This window comes from Dendrobates tinctorius, unplaced genomic scaffold (assembly GCF_039654945.1).
Source record: "Dendrobates tinctorius isolate UK_male_01 unplaced genomic scaffold, ASM3965494v1 ptg000011l, whole genome shotgun sequence".
Taxonomy (NCBI): domain Eukaryota; kingdom Metazoa; phylum Chordata; class Amphibia; order Anura; family Dendrobatidae; genus Dendrobates; species Dendrobates tinctorius.
The window spans coordinates 129,265,132-129,287,500 of record NW_027361679.1 but is presented as its reverse complement, the minus strand read 5'-3'; the positions used below and the strand labels follow the sequence as shown (position 1 = coordinate 129,287,500).

The window sequence follows — 22,369 nt, the reverse complement described above, 5'->3', positions numbered from 1 at the left end:
AAAGCACTAATGTATACTATTAAGAATGTTTAATAAAATTTTGTTGTGTCCATCCTGGGTGTGGTACTTCGAAAAGATAATGAGGGGTGGAGGTGGGAGGGTCCTTTTAACCTCTTGTGTATTTACTGTCCCAACAAGGATAAGAAGAAAGACCTCCATTGGTGCAGTCAGGATGGACTCCTTGGAATACAATCACCAGTAGATCTAATTACTGTTTTTACAGATAGGGCATAGCAGGCTTTACGAATATGGCAACAAACCGGGAAGGATGTCTGTCCATGCCCTGAGAGCCAAGTTAATGCAGCGAATAAGATTTTGCACCAAGAACTCACTTAGCCATGAAGTCTACTCCCCATGAAGTCTACTCCACTGTGGAGATCACTGGTGTTTTTTGAAACATACTATGCCAAATTGTGCAGCCTTCAAACACCTCCAAACCCAGCTTCCCTGTCCTTTCCCTTGTTCCTTTTCAAGAAGATATTATATACACTGCTCAAAAAAATAAATAAAGGGATCACTCACATAACACATCCTAGATCTAAATGAAGGAAATATTCTCAATGAATACTTTGTTCTGTACAAAGTTGAATGTGCTGTGAACACAATCACACAAAAATCATCAATGGAAATCACATTTTTGAACCAATGGAGGCCTGGATTTGGAGAGACCCCCAAAATGAAAGTGGAAACAAGTCAAAATGATGCTCAGTATTGTGTGTGGCCTCCACGTGCCTGTATGACCTCCCTACAATGCCTGAGCATGCTCCTGATGAGGTTGAGATTGTTCTCCTGAGGGATCTCCTCCCAGTCCTGGACTAAAGCATCCATCAACTCCTGGACAGTCTGTGGTGCAACGTTACGTTGGTGGATGGAGCGAGACATGATGTCCCAGATGTGCTCAATTGGATTCAGCTCTGGGGAACAGGAAGGCCAGTCCATAGCTTCAATGCCTTCATCTCGCAAGAACTGCTGACACACTCCAGCCACATGAGGTCTGGCATTGTCCTGCATTAGGAGGAATCCAGGGTCAACCGCATCAGCATATGGTCTCACAAGGGGTCTGAAGATCTCATCTCAGTACCTAATGGAAGTCAGGCTACCTCTGGCGAGCACATCGAGGGCTGTGTGACCCTTCAAAGAAATGCTACCCCACACCATTACTGACCCACTGCCAAACCGGTCATGCTGAAGAATGTTGCAGGCAGCAGATCGCTCTCCATGGCATCTCCAGACTCTGTCACGTCTGTCACATGTGCTGAGTGTGAACCTGCTGCCTGCAACATTTTATACACAATAAAAGATCTCCCAGGGAACAAAACTCCAGGCCCTGTGGGTCTTGCCTCCAAATTCTAGAAGACTTTCCCCTCTCAACTTGTTAGTTACGTTAATGCTATAAGCATTCAATCAGATCTCAGAGTCTTCTCCTTTCCCCCCTCTGCACACATTACAGCCTCATCCAAATGGGGAATGATTTGCTCCTTTGCACTAGTTACCGCCAGATCTCCCTCTTAAATGTTGATATAAAAATGTACACCAAACTAATCACAAATAGATTGAGATCAGAGAGAAGTGGGTTCAATCACCCAGACCAGGGTGGTGTTGTCCTGGGCAGAGAAGCCGGAGGCAATAAACTCAAATCTTTAGATATTAATCAACGTTGCTTCATCACATAAATCTCCACTTATGATCCTATCCCTTGATGCCAAAAACGCCTTTGAGAGGGTCTCATGGCATTCTATCATTCAAACTTTAGACTTCATTGAGAGTAGGTACAACATTAAAGTCCAAAATAATTGCCCTCTACCAGACACCATCTGCAAGACTTAAAATGAATATCTCTTACCAGTTCTTAATAACGGTACTCGTCACAGCTGCCCATTGTCAACTCTCCTATATAGGTGTTGGTTATGGTGAGTCTAATGAATGCGATTCGAAATAACCCCAACATCTCTGGAGTTGTGATTAAGGGTCAGGAATACAATTGTTCTACAGTTGCAGATGACCTTCTGATTTATCCCTCAAACACACAAATACGAGTATATCGCTCCCTTCCCTGATGGTAGAACTGGGTTGGTTTGGGAAATGGTCAAATTTTCAAAAAAAAAATATGGATGAGTTCAAAGTTCTGAACATATCGCTACCTTCACAAGAAGTAAAAACAGTGAAACGTAACTTTCCTTTTAGATGGCCAGCTGATGACTCAATCGTATACCTGGGAATTTGTATTTCCGCTGACCTTTCCAGGCTGTTCAACACAAACTTCCAACCTTTTTTGTTTGGATTGGAGTGGAAATTGACTTCATGGAACCGTTCTGACTTGTCTTGATTTGATAGGATCAATATCATAAAGATGACAATCCTCCCAAGGTTGTTATACCTTCTCCAGACCATTCCAATTCATATTTCCTTCCCTTTTTGGAACAAAACTCAGAGCATTCTTAATAGTTTTGTATAGCCTGCAGGGGTCTCCCCAGGATCAGAACAGCACATTGACCAGACCAAAGGATGCAGGTTGCACAGGACTGCCAGACTGCCGTAGATTTTACCAGGTGGCTGCGCCTTCCGGGTCCTTGATATGGTTCCCCCCTTAAGCTTTGGGTTTCTATTGCTCAGGACATCTGCTGCCTTTCCATTCCTGTTCTACCCTGTATATGGCCCCATATTCCTCGAAATAGGGACGTCGCATTATCATTCAGTGTCAGTCAAACTCCTAAAATCCTAAATACATATAAACTCAATGACCCACTGATCAACTAGCATGGTCCTCTTTTTCATATTACAGACAATCCCAGATTCCCTCCAGGTGCCTTCTCGAACGCATTTCTAATTTTTTTTTTTTTATATATGAAAACTAACACAACCCTTTTGTCTTGGCCAAATTGCTCTCCCTGGATTCCTTCTCCCAATTGCAAACATTCTGAAAGATAAAACTCCCACAATGGGCCAGAATTTTGAATATCTCCAATTGCAACACTTCTATCGCTCCCTCGCAAACAGATCCAAGCATGCATGTTCCCCATCAGATGTTGAAAAATTATGCATCTCTTCAATGAAAGTAGACCATGCAGTCTCAATCCTATACAAATTACTTTCAACTTCGGAGCTGGAATCTCTTCCACATTTCTGCAAGGCCTGGGAAACAGAACTAATTCTTATTATATTATTTATAAAGCATCATTGATTCCATGGTGTCGTACACAAGAAGTGGTTACATACAAAATACAGATATAACTTACAGTAAAACTAACAATGATATAGATTGGTACGGAGGGAAGAGGACCCTGCCCTTGCAGACTTACATTCTACAGTATGATGGGGAAGGAGACCATCGGTTTGGGGGTTGCAGTAGCTCCTGTGGTGTTGAGGCGATAGTGTGGTCACTGCAAGCTGTAAGCTTTCAAGTTCCATCTGAAGGATCCAAATGTGGTAGATAATCGAACGTTCTGGGGCACAGAATTCCAAAGGATGGGTGATATTTGGGAGAAGTCTTGAAGGTGATTGGGTGAGGAACAAATAAGTGTGGAGGAGAAAAGGAGGTCTTAGGAGAACCGGTGATTACGTGAGGATAAAGATCGGGAGATTAGTTAGGAGATATACGGAGGAGATAGCTTATGGATGGATTGTAGGTCAGTGTTAGTAGTTTGAACTGGATATGATGGGGAATTGGGAGTCAGTGAAGGGACTTGAAGAAGGGAGAAGAGGAGGAATATCGAGGAGAGAGATTAATTAGTCTGGCAGCAGAGTTGGGGACAGACTAGAGAGGTGCGAGAGTGTTAGCAGTTGCAGTAGTCAAAGTCAGGAGATGAGGGCACGCGCAAGCATTTTAGTAGATTGAGGGCCAAGGAAAGGCCAGATTCTGGAAATATTTTTGAGCTGGAGAAAGCTTGGATGGGTGGTTTGAAGGACAGGGCAAAGTCAAGTGATATATGACGGAGCGGCTTTCTGGTACTGGGGAAAGCGTGACATCATTTATTGTGATAGATCAGGTACAGATGATACAAGAGATGGAGGAAAGATATTGAGGTCAGATTTGTCCACATTGAGCTTGAGGAAGCAAAAGGAGTAGGAGCATATGGGCGATTGACACTCCGGGATTCTGGATAGCAGAGAGGTGATTTCTGGGCCAGAGAAGTAGATCTGAGTGTCATCAGAAAATAGGTGGTAATGGAAGTCATGGAACTTTATTGCCAAGGGTACAGATAGAGAAGAGTAGGGGTCCTAGGACAGAGCTTTGAGAAACTTCAACAGAAAGAGGGCACGAAGAGGAGGTAGTGTGGTAGAGGGAGACGATAAGGCTAGGTTCACATTAGCGTTTGAGTCCGCAGCGATCATCCGCATCCGTAAACGCATGCAAAAACGCATACAAAACGCATGTTTACGCAGCGATTATGTGCATCATCTTACGCATGACAGAAAAAAAATGCTGCGTGTGCATGCATTTTTGCATGCGCTTGCGTTGTTTATGCACATGAGTTTGATAAGACGACAAAAATTGGCACGTCTCATGGGATTTCTATATGTATTTTGAATAACACATGCGTACAGAACGCATGCGTACGCATGTCCTTGTGTACGAATGCGCTCCCATAGACAGTAATGCGTTTCTCACTAAATAACTTACTCATCCGCATGCCTGCGCATTTTTGACGCCTCAAAAAATGCAACATGTTACGTTTGCCGGACACCGCCGCAGACCGCTTAACGATGCATGCATACGCAAGCGAACGCATGTCCCTGCGTACACCATGTTAAATATATGTACGCATGCGTATCTATGCGGATCAAACGCTGCGTGCACAGACGCAAATGTGAAACCAGCCTAACTGTGCGTTTGGAAAGGTATGAGGAGATCCTTTGGCGCCAAAGACCTTTCCTTATCCTGGAACAGAGGATCTGTAGTAGGAGGCAGTGGTCAACTTTGTAGAAGGTAGAGGACAGGTCTAGAAGAGTATAGAGAATTGTCTGTTAGCTTTGGCTGCAAGTACTGTAGTTAGTAATTTTGGTCAGGGAAGTTTCAGTGGAATGATGTGGACGAAAGTCACATTGCGGATTGTCGAAGAGAGAGTTAGATGCGAGATGTGAGGGAAAAACAGCAAAATTTGAATCCCTAGCGAATGTTGCTAAAAATCAAAAGGTATATGGTATATATGTAATCTAGTAGAAAAGATATTTTGCTGTTAATATTGTTGTTTGTAGCATCCAAGTAGGACTATGCAAATAGCTGTTCTACGCTAAAACAGGGAAAGCATATAATGAACAATAAAATTGCAATATTTTATTAGAGGTACTGAAAGGGGCAAACAGTACATTTAAGACCGTTCCAATAATGCATGGTGATGTGCCAAAGAAAATAAGTGGCACCACCAGATAGTGGGCAATACTAAAATGTAATGCTAATACACAATAAGGATAAAAGGGTTAAAACTAGTGTTGAGCATTCCGATACCGCAAGTATCGGGTATCGGCCGATACTTGCTGTATCGGAATTCCGATACCGACTTCCGATATTTTTTCAATATCGGAATTCGGCATCGGAATCGGAAGTTCAGTTGATTGACGGCCTGACGTCATCATGATGCGCGGTGTGTGCGCATCATGATGCGCCGTCATTTCGGGCCTTCCGGGGGTCTCTGCCGGCCTGCCGGGGGGCTGTGCCGGCCTGCCGGGGGGCTGTGTGGACTGCCCGGGGTCTGTACCAGCCTGCCGGGGGGCTGTGCCGGCCTGCCGGTGGTCTGTGCACCCTGTGGGGGTCTGTACCGGCCTGCCGGGGGGCTGTGCCGGCCTGCCGGGGGGCTGTGCCGGCCTGCCGGGGGGCTGTGCTGATGTCCGGGGGTCTGTGCAAGCATCGTCCGATGGGACTACAAGTCCCATCGGGCGATGCCTGCTACCATGACAGTGATTGACACATTAGCCAATGATGGGACAGTAGTAGTCCCATCATCCGGCTAATGTGTTAAATGTTAAAAAAAAAAAAAATAATAATACTACATACATACTACATGCATGCTACATACATACTACATGCTACATACATACTACATATATACTACATACATACTACATACATACATACATACTACATACATACTACATGCATGCTACATACATACTACATGCATGCTACATACATACTACATGCTACATACATACTACATATATACTACATACATACTACATATATACTACATACATACTACATACATACTGCATGCTACATACATACTACATACATACTACATGCATGCTACATACATACTACATATATACTACATGCATGCTACATACATGCTACATGCATGCTACATACATACTACATGCTACATACATACCACATATATACTACATACATACAATACATTCATACAATACATACATAGACATACAGTACATATAACATAGAGTAACATACTTACCAATACTTGTCACATTGTTCCCCGAAGCCATTGTCTTTTCCGGGATAAATATTAACATAACAAACCACAAAAATACTCACCCACGATCCGAAGCAGTCCACGAGTGTGTCCCACGACGATCTTGGGTAGAGAACTGCAGCATCAGATGATGCTGCCGTTCTCTACGGGCTGCAGGAATCCAATGACGGAAGGTAGGTATCCTTCCGCACTGTATTCCTCCGCCACTTAAAAAAAAAAAGTACCTAGTCTCACTTTATGCCATTGCTGTGTGGGAAATTCCCACACAGCAATGGCATAAAGTGAGACTAGGGACTTTTTTTTTTTAAGTGGCGGAGGAATACAGTGCGGAAGGATACCTACCTTCCGTCATTGGATTCCTGCAGCCCGTAGAGAACGGCAGCATCATCTGATGCTGCAGTTCTCTACCCAAGATCGTCGTGGGACACACTCGTGGACTGCTTCGGATCGTGGGTGAGTATTTTTGTGGTTTGTTATGTTAATATTTATCCCGGAAAAGACAATGGCTTCGGGGAACAATGTGACAAGTATTGGTAAGTATGTTACTCTATGTTATATGTACTGTATGTCTATGTATGTATTGTATGAATGTATTGTATGTATGTAGTATATATGTGGTATGTATGTAGCATGTAGTATGTATGTAGCATGCATGTAGCATGCATGTAGTATGTAGCATGCATGTAGTATGTATGTAGCATGCATGTAGTATATATGTAGTATGTATGTAGCATGTAGTATGTAGCATGCATGTAGTATATATGTAGTATGTATGTAGCATGTAGTATGTATGTAGCATGCATGTAGTATATATGTAGTATGTATGTAGCATGTAGTATGTATGTAGCATGCATGTAGTATGTATGTAGTATGTATGTAGCATGCATGTAGCATGCAGTATGTATGTAGCATGCATGTAGTATATATGTAGTATGTAGTATGTATGTAGCATGCATGTAGTATATATGTGTTATGCATGTAGCATGCATGTAGTATGTATGTAGTATATATGTGGTATGTATGTAGCATGCAGTATGTATGTAGCATGCATGTAGTATATATGTAGTATGTATGTTGCATGTAGTATTTATGTAGTATGAATGTAGCATGTATGTAGTATGTAGTATGAATGTAGCATGTATGTAGTATGCATGTTGTATGTATGTAGCATGTAATTTTTTTTTTTTTTTTACATTCAACACATTAGCCGGATGATGGGACTACTACTGTCCCATCATTGGCTAATGTGTCAATCACTGTCATGGTAGCAGGCATCGCCCGATGGGACTTGTAGTCCCATCGGACGATGCCTGCACAGACCCCCGGAGCCTGCACAGACCACCGGCAGGCCGGCACAGCCCCCCGGAGCCTGCACAGCCCCCCGGCAGGCCGGCACAGCCCCCCGGCAGGCCGGCACAGCCCCCCGGCAGGCCGGCACAGCCCCCCGGCAGGCCGGCACAGCCCCCCGGCAGGCCGGCACAGACCACCGGCAGGCCGGCACAGACCCCCTGGCAGGCCGGCACAGCCCCCCGAAAGGCCCGTACAGACCCCAGAGAGGCTGTACAAGGGCAGGAAAGGGTTTTTCTTATTCCGATACCGGAAGTCCCATAGACTTGAATGGGACTTCCGGTATCGGAATCGGCGATACCGATACTTTTTTTAAAGATCGGCCGATACCATCCGATACGATACTTTGAAGTATCGGACGGTATCGCTCAACTCTAGTTAAAACGTGAGCAGCTAATGTACCAAGCATAGTAAGCTTGCATCCAAACCACAAGTCATAAATTGTATATACCATATTCCAATGATTCAACACAGCTGAAGTGCCTACAATGTATCTAAGGTACACCACTAAAGTGTGGATATTTGAGCCATAGTATCCTAAATAGATATCACAAATATACCGTAGTTAGCATGTCTTACCAGGAACCATGCGATGGTGCCACTTCCTCTACATGCGTTTCAGTGGCGTGCCTCCATCAGGGGGAGTTAACCTATTAAACTTCCTCCTCCAAAAAAAAGAGAATGCTTCCTAGTTTTCACCTGGAAACGAGGGAATCCCTTCTTCTTGTTGCCTGCCTTCTCCAAAAATGTCTTCAAGCTTTTGCCCGAAGAGAAACTGGCCATCACATGAGATGGAGCAGAGTCTATTTTTTTAAGGCAGGTCTCCCGGACACCCTTGCAGCCATAAGGCCCATTTAGCGGCATTCGATAGGCTCGCTAACCCTAGCCACTAACCTCACGGAGTCTGCTGAAGTGTCTACTAGACAGGCCGCTGCTCCCTGCAACAGGGTCATAATGGACAAGATCTTATCTCTCGGAACCTTACTCCTAAATTGTTTCTCCATCTGTTGGAGCCAGATGGAGGAGGAGAAGGATTCACTATGATATTCCCCAACAGATTGTAGCAAGGCCTCTGATTCTGTGACGACCTCCTGAGCTCTCGTTTCCCTTTTTTAACAGAGTCTTTAGGGAACCTTGCACCTCCGGGCCCAAATTATGGACCTAAGGCTTGAGGGGATGTCGGAGGGACTCCTCCCGTATTGTATGCATTCAGAGCAGAGATCTTTCTGCCAAGGAATTGCCAGCAGGGTCCTACAAAGGGCACATTCCTTATTCTTCCTTTTGGCGCTAGCCTTCTTAGGCCCCTAGTCATTTAAGCAGAAAATGGACCCCATTAACAAAAAAGGTGACACGCTCGTAGGTCACTCACCACCCGCTGTCATATCAACGTCCCTCCTGGATACCGAGGAGTCCTGCGATCTCTGATCGGGACGGCTGCCACTCCTGCCAGTCGAGCGGCTGCTCCTTTTAGTGCGCCAGAACTGGTGACCAGGCACAGGTATAGGTGACTGCTGCTGCTGTAAAGGCTGTTGCTCCTACTGCCCTCTAGGATCCTCCATGTTGGGGAGCTTCAGACATAAGCGCCTCATCTGTGGTCATCCCTCCGTATAAGAAGGATCCCCCTTGCACTCTCCGCCTCCTCCGGTGCCCAACGATGCCCCTCCGACCTCCACCGGCCCTGCCAGGACGAGCCAAGTCTCCAGCCGGCTTTTTTGCCTAGGGCACCACCAACTTGGTTCCGGCAGACCCCCCACTGATTTCATGCGGGCACACCCATTCCCGGCTTACCTTGTATGTGACATCAGCAGAGCGCATCCCTGGAAGCCCGGCTCGCTACAGAGCTGCGGCCAGAAGGCAGAGGAGGGAGAGTGGCGTGGCGGATGCAGAAGAGCCGCCTGGCCCATGACTGTACCGCTCAGCCAGTACGTACACCAAGACCCACTGGACCCACGGACAGGGCCTCCAACACCCAAAGGCCGGCATACAGGCGCTCTGCCTGTTCTTCCAGTGCCGGGACAGGAGTGGGTAAGTATGACAAAAATAAACTCTTCAACCCGCCTGGGTCTCAGCATGAGGGTTCCCATCAGGACAGGAAACCCAACTGAAGTGGGGAGAGGTACCGCCCTTTTATTTCAGTAGGTTTCCTGTCCTGGGTGGGCAGATCCATCTCAGGCGTGCTGTTATAGGTGAAGGAAAAAAATAAATAAAATCGCTCCTGAGACACCACCTACAAGCATCTACCTACATCCATGATCTTTTTATTATTAACAAACCTGGCTCACCCCTTCTGACACAGCCTCTCCTGCTGCACTTTTGTATGGTGGATTCCACCTTTCCCACAACCCCCGCCCCAGCAGCAATGCAAGCATGGTGGAGGAGTTGGTTTTCTCCTGTCAGATAACTGCCCCTTCACCCCAATCCCACTACCACACTTTGTTACCCTCCCTTCCTTTGAGGTGCACTCTGTGCACATCTACTTCCCCTCCCACCTCCAACTGGCTGTCATTTAACACCCCCCCATGGAAAGCCACCACCTTCTTTGACCACTTCACCACCTGGCTACTTCAACATCCCCATTGACATTTCCTCTCAGCTGCTACTAAGCTTCTATCTCTCACTTCCTCCTTCGATCTCACTCAATGGTCTTCTGCAGCCACCCACAAAGATGGCCACACACTGGACCTCATCTTCACCCACCTCTGCTCACTATCTAACTTCTCTAACTCACCTCTTCCTGACCACAACCTACTTACATTCTCTTCCCTCTTCTCTCCAGGTCCACATTCCCCACCCCACAAACTTGCACACCCTCTCAGAAATCTTAAACACGTCGATCTAAACTCACTGTCTGAATCCCTTCTCCCTCTTACAGACATAAGTTCCATCCACAATGCGGATGCTGCTGCCACTCTATATAAACACGACAATAGCTGTAGCCTTGGAATCGGTTGCCCCTCTCACACATACCAAAGCTAGCAAAATCAACAGACAGCCCTGGCACACGAGCCTGACCAAAGAACTGAGACGGGCTTCCAGGGCTGCTGAGCGGAGATGGAAAAGATCCCACTCCATCAAAGACTTCATCGCATTCAAGCAGTCCCTCAATACTTTTAAGGCCACACTCGCCACAGCTAAACAAACCTACTTCTCATCTCTCATATCCTCCCTGTCTTATAACCCTCAACAGCTATTCAACACCTTCAATTCTCTCCTCCGTCCCCCAGCACCTCCTCCCTCTCCACTCATCTCAGCTGAAGACTTTGCTTCATTTTTCAAGCAGAAGATTGATAACATCAGAGACAGGTTTGGTCAACAACCCCCAATGTCCTTCCTCCTAACTGCCCAGCCCTCCTCCTCCTCCAAAACCAACTTCTCCACTATTACAGAAGATAGACTCTCCAATCTAATCTCATCATCACATCTCACCACCTGTGAACTTGACCCAATCCCATCCCACTTCATCCCAACCCTAACCCATCTCTTCAACCCATCACTAAAAACTGGTGTTTTCCCCTCAAGCTTTAAACATGCCTCTATCACACCTATCCTCAAAAAGCCCTCTCTTGACCCATCCACTGTATCTAGCCATCGCCCCATATCACTTCTTCCCTATGCGTCAAAACTACTGGAACAACACGTCCATCTTGAACTGTCCTCTCACCTCTATTCTTGCTCCCTCTTTGAACGCTTACAATCTGGCTTCCGGGCATAACACTCCACTGAAACTGCCCTAACTAAGGTCACCAATGACCTATTAACCACCAAGGCCAAACAACACTACTAAGTCCTCCTCCTCCTCCTGGACCAGTCCTCTGCCTTTTTTTTTTTTTTAAATCAAATACGTTTTATTGAAGAAAGCATACAGGATAGTATTACAAACATAAGTATACATTAGAGTACAAATTATAGCACTTTCCCCATTTTTTAATAAATGCAAATACACCAAACACATTCCTCCCCTTCCCATAACAAGAAAACCTCCCCCCAGCCCCCGTCATGCATCTACAATCCTTATCCATGCATTACAATGTTGTACACTTTTTTATAACCCTAATAACCTATTTTTGACGAATTCTGCGGAAGCCAATCCGGGAAAGTCCAACCAGCCTCACAGATATTCTCGTAGTAGTTCATCTTGCCTCATTTCATGTATACGCTTCGCTCCATAAGGATTACAAAATTAACTCTATTTACAAATTCCTTCCTAGTAGGAGGATTTTCATCTAACCAGTGCAATGTGATAGTCTTCCTTGCAACATAAAGCAATCTGGCTATTGCTAGCCTACCCCATTCATCCGACGCCACCTCCTCTACATGTCCTAAAATACACATCAATGGATCTCGAGCAATATTTGCTTCTGTCACTCTTTCCACTAAATTTAGGACCCCAATCCAAAATGCCTGTAATCTTGGACAAGACCATAGCATATGAAGAATATCAGCTTCATCCATCGTACATCTCGGACATCCAGAGTCTGCCCTTAGTCCAGCCTTTATCATCCACACAGGTGTCCTGTATACCCTATGTATAGTGTATAACTGCGACACCCTCCCAGATTCACATAGATATTCTAGGGACATATTGTAAAACCGACTCCCACTGCTCATCCGATATGTCTCCCAAATCCCTTGTCCATTTGGATTTAGCCATCAATGGGTGTCTATCCAAAAACATACCCAGCAATCTTCTGTAAATTATCGATATAAAACCCCTAGTACCCCTCTGGGGGCGCACATAAGGAAAAAATCCCCAAAAATTAAAAAGAAAACACATTTGAAAGGTTGACTCACCAAAAACCCTGACTAATGCACTAGCAGGATGCAGCAGACCTCCATTGATAAAGGCTGGGGCAGCACAGGTGCAAACCACTGATGAAAACAGCCAGAAACCCAAGAGGGTCTGGCTGCCTAGTGGAAAAAATGCACACAAATAGGGCTTGCATAGGACATCAGTCACACAGATACAGTGGGGAAAAAAAGTATTTAGTCAGTCAGCAATAGTGCAAGTTCCACCACTTAAAAAGATGAGAGGTGTCTGTAATTTACATCATAGGTAGACCTCAACTATGGGAGACAAACTGAGAAAAAAAAATCCAGAAAATCACATTGTCTGTTTTTTTTTTTTTCATTTTATTTGCATATTATGGTGGAAAATAAGTATTTGGTCAGAAACAAAATTTCATCTCAATACTTTGTGATATATCCTTTGTTGGCAATGACAGAGGTCAAACGTTTTCTGTAAGTCTTCACAAGGTTGCCACACACTGTTGTTGGTATGTTGGCCCATTCCTCCATGCAGATCTCCTCTAGAGCAGTGATGTTTTTGGCTTTTCGCTTGGCAACACGGACTTTCAACTCCCTCCAAAGGTTTTCTATAGGGTTGAGATCTGGAGACTGGCTAGGCCACTCCAGGACCTTGAAATGCTTCTTACGAAGCCACTCCTTCGTTGCCCTGGCGGTGTGCTTTGGAACATTGTCATGTTGAAAGACCCAGCCACGTTTCATCTTCAATGCCCTTGCTGATGGAAGGAGGTTTGCACTCAAAATCTCACGATACATGGCCCCATTCATTCTTTCATGTACCCGGATCAGTCGTCCTGGCCCCTTTGCAGAGAAACAGCCCCAAAGCATGATGTTTCCACCACCATGCTTTAAAGTAGGTATGGTGTTTGATGGATGCAACTCAGTATTCTTTTTCCTCCAAACACGACAAGTTGTGTTTCTACCAAACAGTTCCAGTTTGGTTTCATCAGACGATAGGACATTCTCCCAAAACTCCTCTGGATCATCCAAATGCTCTCTAGCAAACTTCAGACAGGCCCGGACATGTACAGGCTTAAGCAGTGGGACACGTCTGGCACTGCAGGATCTGAGTCCATGGTGGCGTAGTGTGTTACTTATGGTAGGCCTTGTTACATTGGTCCCAGCTCTCTGCAGTTCATTCACTAGGTCCCCCCGCGTGGTTCTGGGATTTTTGCTCACCGTTCTTGTGATCATTCTGACCCCACGGGGTGGGATTTTGCGTGGAGCACCAGATCGAGGGAGATTATCAGTGGTCTTGTATGTCTTCCATTTTCTAATTATTGCTCCCACAGTTGATTTCTTCACTCCAAGCTGGTTGGCTATTGCAGATTCAGTCTTCCCAGCCTGGTGCAGGGCTACAATTTTGTTTCTGGTGTCCTTTGACAGCTCTTTGGTCTTCACCATAGTGCAGTTTGGAGTCAGACTGTTTGAGGGTGTGCACAGGTGTCTTTTTATACTGATAACAAGTTTAAACAGGTGCCATTACTACAGGTAATGAGTGGAGGAAAGAGGAGACTCTTAACCCCTTCACCCCCAAGGGTGGTTTGCACGTTCATGACCGGGCCAATTTTTACAATTCTGACCACTGTACCTTTATGAGGTCATAACTCTGGAACGCTTCCATGGATCCCGGTGATTCTGACATTGTTTTCTCGTGACATATTGTACTTAATGTTAGTGGTAAAATTTAATTCAAATAACTTGCGTTTATTTGTGAGAAAAACGGAAATTTGGCGAAAATTTTGAAAATTTCGCAATTTTCCAACTTTGAATTTTTTTGCCCTTAAATCACAGAGATACGGCACACAAAAAACTTGATAACTAACATTTCCCACATGTTTACTTTACATCAGCACAATTTTGGAACCAAAATTTTTTTTTGTTAGGAAGTCATAAGGGTTAAAAGTTGACCAGCGATTTCTCATTTTTACAACACCATTTAATTTTTAGGACCACATCACATTTGAAGCCACTTTGAGGGGTCTATATGATAGAAAATACCCAAAAGTGACACCATTCTAAAAACTGCACCCCTTAAGGTGCTCAAAACCACATTCAAGAAGTTTATTAACCCTTTAGGTGCGTCACAGGAATTTTTTTGAATATTTAAAAAAAAATGAACATCTAACTTTTTTTCATAAAAAAAATACTTCAGGTTCAATTTTTTTAATTTTACCAAGGGTAACAGGAGAAATTGAACTGCAAAAGTTATTGTGCAATTTGTCCTGAGTACGCAGATACCTGATATGTGGGGGGAACGACTGTTTCGGCGCATGGCAGAGCTCAGAATGGAAGGAGCGCCGTTTGACTTTTTCAATGCAAAATTGGCTGGAATTCAGATTGGACGCCATGTCACGTTTGGAGAGTCCCTGATGTACCTAAACAGTGGAACCCCCCCACAAATGACACCATTTTGGAAACTAGACCCCCTAAGGAACTTATCTAGATGTGTGGTGAGCACTTTGACCCCCCCAGTGCTTCACAGAAGTTTACAACGCCCGGGCGTGAAAATAAAAAATTCGTATTTTTTCCACAAACATGATCTTTTAGTCACCATTTTTTTATTTTCCCAAGGGTACCAGGAGAAATTGGACCCCAAAAGTTGTTGTCCAATTTGTCCTGAGTATGCTGATACCCCATACGTGGGAGAAAACTACTGTATGGGCACACGTCGGGGCTCGGAAGGGAAGTAGTGACGTTTTGGAATGCAGACTTTGATGGAATGGTCTGCGGGTGTCATGTTGCCTTTGGAGAGCCCCTAATGTACCTAAACAGTGGAAACCCCCCACAAATGACACCATTTTGTAAACTAGACCCCCCAAGGAACTTATCTAGATGTGTGGTGAGCACTTTGAACCCCCCCAGTGCTTCACAGAAGTTTACAACGCCCGGGCATGAAAATAAAAAAATCGTCTTTTTTTCCACAAACATGATCAATTAGTCCCCAATTTTTTCATTTTCCCAAGGGTAACAGGAGAAATTGGACCCCCAAAAGTTGTTGTCCAATTTGTCCTGAGTACGCTGACACCCCATATGTGGGAGAAAACTACTGTATGGACACACGTCGGGGCTCGGAAGGGAAGCAGTGACGTTTTGGAATGCCGACTTTGATGGAATGGTCTGCGGGTGTCATGTGCGTTTGGAGAGCCCCTGATGTACCTAAACTATTGAAACTCCCCACAAGTGACCCCATTTTGGACACTAGACCCCCCACGGAACTTATCTAGATGTGTGGTGAGCACTTTGAACCCCCAAGTGCTTCACAGAAGTTTATAACACTCGGACGTGAAAATAAAAAAATCATTTTTTTCCACAAAAATGATATTTTTGCCCCCAATTTTTTATTTTCCTAAGGGTAACAGGAGAAATTGGACCCCAAAAATTGTTTTGCAATTTGTCCTGAGTAGGCTGATACCCTACATGTGGGGGTAAAACACTGTTTGGGCGCATAGCAGAGCTTGGAAGGGAAGGAGCACCATTTGACTTTTTCAACTCAGAATTGGCTGGAATTGAGATCAGACGCCATGTTGCATTTGGAGAGCCCCTGATGTGCCCAAACAGTGGAAACCCCCAATTCTAACTCCAACCCGAACCCCAACACGCCCCTAGCCCTAACCCTAGCCCTAACCCTAGCCCTAACCCTAGCCCTAACCCTAACCCTAGCCCAACACACCCCTAGCCCTAACCCTAACGGAAAAATGGAAATAAATACATTTTTTTTATTTTATTATTTTTCCCTAACTAAGGGGGTGATAACGGGGGGGGTTTGATTTACTATTTATGGTGGTTTTTATGTTTGGCAGCTGTCGCACGCTAAAAGACGCTTTTTATTGTAAAAATAGTTTTTGCATCACCACATATTGAGAGCTATAATTTTTCCGTATTTTGACCCACCGAGTCATGTGAGGTCTTATTTTTTGCGGGACGAGTTGACGTTTATATTGGTACCATTTTCGGGCACGTGGAATTTTTTGATCGCTTTTTATTCCGATTTTTGGGACGCAGAATGAACAAAAACCAGCGTTTCATGAATTTCTTTTGGGGGGGGTGCGTTTACACCGTTCCGCGTGCGGTAAAATTGATAAAGAGGTTTTATTCTTCACGTCAGTACGGTTACAGCGATACCTCATTTAGGTCTTTTTTTATGTTTTTGTCGGTTTTATGCAATGAAAACTATTTTATATAAAAAATAATTATTTTTGCATCGCTTTATTCAGCGAGCTATAACTTTTTTATTTTTTCGCTGATGATGCTGTGCGGCAGCTCGTTTTTTGCGGGACAAGATGACGTTTTCAGCGGTACCATGGATATTTATATGCGTCTTTTTGATCGCGCGTTATTACTCCTTTTGTTTGGCGGTATGATAATAAATCATTATTTTTTGCTTCATTTTTTATTTTTATTTTTTAAGGGGTTCGCTAAAGGGGTTAACTAATGGGACAGTTTTATAGGGCGGGTCGTTACGGACGCGGCGATACCTAATATGTGTACTTTTATTGTTTTTTTTTTATTATTTCCAAAAAATGGATTTATTGGGGGAATATTTTTTTTTTTTCTAATATATTTGGCGATTTTTTTTTAAATTATTTTTACACATTTTTTTTTTTTTTTTTTTTTACTTTATTAAATAGTCCCAGGTGGGACATCACTGTCCTGTGACAGATCGCTGATCTGTCACATCACAGATCACTGTGACAGATCAGCGATCTGACACAGGCACTGCTGAAGGCTTCCTCATGCCTGCGCTTTGCAGGCACTGAGGAAGCCAGCTTCCTCAGGCCCCCCGAAGGGCCCCGTCGCCATCTTGGATTCGGGGGCCTGGAGGAAAGGAGCCCCCCGCAGCAGCGCTGCACATTGCGCTGCCGTGGGGGGCTCAGGGAAGCACGGAGGGAGCCCCCTCCCTGCCGATGCTTCCCTTTAACCCCCGGTACACCGCGATCGTGTTTGATCGCGGTGTGCAAGGGGTTAACGTGTCGGGGACGGTCCGTGACCGCCCCTGACACATTGTGCCGGGTGTCAGCTGTGATAATCAGCTGACACCCGGCCGCGATCAGTGGCGCTCACCACGTGGGCGCCGCTGATCGCGGTAGACGTACTATCCCGTCCACGGTCATACGGGCCCGGGTACCGTGGACGGGATAGTACGTCGGATGTCAGGAAGGGGTTAAAGAAGAAGTTACAGGTCTGCGAGAGCCAGAAATCTTGATTGCTTGTTTCTGACCAAATACTTATTTTCCACCATAATATGCAAATAAAATGAAAAAAAAACAGACAATGTGATTTTCTGGATTTTTTTTTCTCAGTTTGTCTCCCATAGTTGAGGTCTACCTATGATGTAAATTACAGACGCCTCTCATCTTTTTAAGTGGTGGAACTTGCACTATTGCTGACTGACTAAATACTTTTTTTCCCCACTTTAAGTGTGGTGCACAGTGTCTGAACAGCCTATTAATGATGCCCATAGTATTAGCAGGCGGGCTGCTCAGCACTATATATATGCATCACACAGAAAAAACCAAGCCAACATAAAGAGGTCTAGCTGCATCCTGCAAAAATGATAAAAAGTGCCCCCTCCGGGGGCCAAGCATATTCAACATACTGTCATTCTGTATCACCATCGGTGAACTTCTCCACTGTCTAGAGAATGCGTGTCGCAGCTGCAGATACTGGTAAAACATAGTATGCTCCAAAGGGAACTCTTCCCTAGGTGTTTCAAATGTTTTAAATGTCTCACCATCTAGCAACTGCGACGCATACCATATACCTATTCTTCTCCACTGTCCAAAATTTCATAGACTTAGCAGTTCAGTTAGCCGGGGGTCAAATCAAATGGCTGTGTATCTCGTGTATTCCCCTATACCCCTCCATAGCTTTATTTTTTTTCAGTTTTTCAAGCAACACCAAAGTTGGAAACATTTTAGGATGCAGACGAAATTTACCTGCCTCCAGAGCAGCCAGCAACGGGCCCCTCCCTACCACATGAGAAATATACTTCCCCACTGAGCTTATAAGATCATGATCCCCCCCATCCTATTAAATGCTGGCATTGGGACCCAATATAATACAGCCATGTGTTGGGAACCGCCAAACCTCCATTATCTTTTGGACGTTGCAACAGTTCCAACTTAATACGAGCTCGACCTCCTTTCCATATCAAATCACGGAAAATGGCGTTAGATTTTATAAAATTATTTTGAGGCAGCCAAACCGGTGCATTGTTTAGCACACAATAAAGATGATACTTATGCCTCAGCTTTTGTAAGTTAGCACGCCCAGCCATTGTTAAATTTAATTTCTTCCATGCCGTAATTTTCTGTTTAAATTTATCTAGCAGCGGGTTCAAATTAAGTCTTTGGTCCTTTGCCTTTGACACAGTGGACCATTCCCTATTACTACAGACCCTCATCTCTTGGAATCACAGACTTGTCCCTATCTTGGTTCGTGTCATACCTAACAGACCAGATATTCAGCATCTCCCACTCGCACACTACCTCCTCACCGTGCCCCCATCTGTCGGAGTCTCACAAGGTTCAGTCTTAGGGCCCCTGCTCTTCTCCATTTACACCTTCGGCCCGGGACAGCTCATAGAATCTCACAGCTTTCAGTATCCCATCTATGCGGATGACACACAGATCTACATCTCTGGACTAGATATCACCACCCTACTAACCAGAATTCCCAAAATGTCTGTCTGCTATTTCATCCTCCTTCTCCGCTAGATTTCTAAAACTTAATATGGACAAAAAAGAACTCATCATCTTTCCCCCATCTCACTTGACCCCCCCCCCCAGGGACCTATCCATTAATTTAAACGGTTGCCCACTCTCCCCAGTCCCATAAGCTCACTGCCTTGGGGTTATCCGTGACACTAATCTCTCTTTCAAACCACATATACAAGCCCTTTCTACTTCCTGCCGACTTCAAATCAAAATATTTCCCAGAACCGTACAGTCCTCAACCAAGAATCTGCAAAAACCCTAGTCCATGCCCTCATCATCTCCCGCCTTGACTACTGTAACCTCCTGCTCTGTGGCCTCCCCTCTAACACTCCCGCACCACTCCAATCTATTCTAAACTCTGCTGCCCGACTAATCCACCTGTCCCCCTCATTATTCCCCGGCCTCTCCCCTCTGTCAATCCCTGCACTGGCTCCCCATTATCCAAAGACTCCAGTTCAAAACCCTAACCATGACATACAAAGCCATCCACAACATGTGTCCTCCTTACATTTGTGACCTCGTCTCCAGGAAATTACCCGCACGCAACCTCCGATCCTCACAAGATCTCCTTCTGTACTCCCCTCTTATCTCCTCTTCCCATAATCGCATACAAGATTTTTCTTGTGCATCCACCCTACTCTGGAACTCTCTACCACAACATATCAGACTCTCGCCTACCATTGAAACCTTCAAAAAGAACCTGAAGACCTACCTCTTCTGACAAGCCTACAATCGACCAAGCCACTGCATGGACCAGCTCTACCCTCACCTACTGTATCCTCATCCATCACTTGCAGATTGTGAGCCCTCGCGGGCAGGATCCTCTCTCCTCCTGTACCAGTCGTGACTTGTATTGTTTAAGAATACTGTACTTGTTTTTATTATGTATACCCCTCCTCACATGTAAAGCGCCATGGAATAAATGGAGCTATAATAAATAATAATATATAAAACAGTAATCCGCAGTCACTGGAAGTCCCCAGATGCTCCTTCCCAAGAGGAATGATTTACATAAATTGCTGCGACCCAGCATATGGAGATATTGGTTGCCCATTCCCAGGAGGAAAGGAGTAAAATCGCGACCAAAGTGGCTCCACTGGAATGCCTTTCTAGCTTCGCCTTTGTATAGGACCATTCGAGGTAATACGCCTTCAGTTTAAAAAGTTTGAACCTTGTTTCCTTCATAATTTTGCATCAGGTCTCATAGCCGATTCTGAACCCCTTTAACATCAACACCTGTTTGTCTCACTTTATCTGTTACCTGATTTGTTTTTCCCATTCCTTCCTACTCTCTCTAGGCCTTTAATCCATCTCATGCGAGGGCGATGGACTGTACACGGCCCCCTCTTTCAGTCCTAATTAGCTTTCCCCTATTACGGATACAAATTTTGTTGATATATAGCCTTAAGGATGGAGATGAGAGGATGTTGATATTCTTGAATTGTATAAATAAACCTAGTTAGGTCTATTACTTTTCTAATGGCCATGAAGTTACATGGTTGTAATTGTTTCTGTTTCCGTTTGTTACGCACAAAGTTCTAGTCTGAATTTGAAAAAAAAAATAAAAAGATCACGTAGAGCAGACGTAGCCCAGCGAATAGAAACCTGAAAAGAACATGCACACAACACAAAGAAATAAAAACAAAGACACTTTCACTCATTCACAACTTTATTAAAAAATAAAAGTTCCCTTGCAAGTCCGACGTAGTACAAACAAATTCAGAGAAGTCCAGCAAATCCACTGTCCTGACACTCCATAGCCTTTGCAAACAGCCAATTACGGGTCACGCAGTGCTGTGCTGCACCCGTCAACTCTGATTAACGGTAACTTTACTGACGTCACCGCTCTTGAGAGTCGCTGGGTTTCGCGCGCAACATTGTGTGACCCAGAAGTCGCCGTTTGCAAAGGCTATGGAGTGTCAGAACAAGGCTCCATAGGCTTGGCACAGAGGATTAGATGGAATTCACTGGATTTGCTTGCACTATGGTCATATTTGTTAGGATTATATCAAACCCGAGTGGGAACTTTTTTTTCTTTTTAATAAAGTGGTGAAAGAGGCAATTGTATTTGCTTCATTTCTCTGTGTTTTGTGTGTATGTTCTTTAAAGGTTTCCATTCGCTGGACTACATAAGACCTGGGTGTTTTTTTGTTTTGTTTTTTTTTGCTTATGTTTTTCAATAAAAATAGTCACAAACCTGAGCAGACTGCAGCATCTTTTCCTCAAATTCCTTACGTACAGAGTTGTATTTTTCCACTGAGCCACGAAGAGACTCTGCTGCTTTTTGGGTTTTCTGCTCTGCCTAATAGATTGGAAGACATTCAACACATGAACACACACCTTTATACTGAAGGATGGGCATATGATTAGAGAAATCTTTCTAGCCAACACTTACCTTGTCCATCTCCTTCTGCGGGGCTCCTTCCCTCCTGAGACGTTCCTGCTCTGCAAATCTGCTACAGTAGTTGTCCCTGGTTTTCTGCAGAAGCTGAGAGCTACATTGCAGCAGCTGAATAACCTCTAAAGTACCAGACATCTCTTCTTTGGCCTTAAGTGAAGATGAAAGGGGAGAAAAAAAAAAATCATAAAAGAAGAGTTGCAGGATATGATCACTTGCATCTTTAATGGATACATATAATTTTTTTCAAAAACTGAGGTTAGATGCTACATCAAAGTCCATATGAAATTATTGAAAACTCTACATACACATCATTTTGTTTGACTATAACATTTTGTGTCATTTGTGGCTTTTTTTCAAAATGTAGCATGCTTTGCATAAAAAGTTTTTACCACATTTCTTAAGACATTCCGCTAAGAGGATTATAAGTTGTATTACTAAACCATTGTAAGGAGAAACCCACTATCCAGGGCAGTGTGCCAGATTCACCAAATAGTTATGTGCTTACCTGCTTTCTGAAATGGACACCTTCCTAACCAAAGTCTAGAGTACTTTATCTTCTCTGGCTAATAATTATATTCAAATAAATTTTATTGAGTATTAAACACGTGCTAAAAAGGAAGAAATAAATGTTTATCAAATGGAAAGAAGGCGGCATATCTAAAGAAGAA

At 44.2% G+C, this 22,369-nt stretch overlaps 1 protein-coding gene across 6 annotated transcripts in view; it reads right to left on the bottom strand.

Moving 5' to 3' along the window:
• FCHO1 (FCH and mu domain containing endocytic adaptor 1) overlaps positions 1 to 22,369 on the bottom strand; it is a 212,451-nt gene that overhangs the window by 76,132 nt on the left and 113,950 nt on the right. For all 6 annotated transcript variants that reach the window (XM_073547749.1, XM_073547741.1, XM_073547775.1 and 3 more), the window contains exons 6-7: positions 21,696 to 21,848; positions 21,498 to 21,602 (exon numbers count right to left, since the gene is read on the bottom strand). In XM_073547749.1, the coding sequence (XP_073403850.1) occupies positions 21,498 to 21,602; positions 21,696 to 21,848 (258 nt within the window). The remainder of the gene's footprint in view (positions 1 to 21,497; positions 21,603 to 21,695; positions 21,849 to 22,369) is intronic.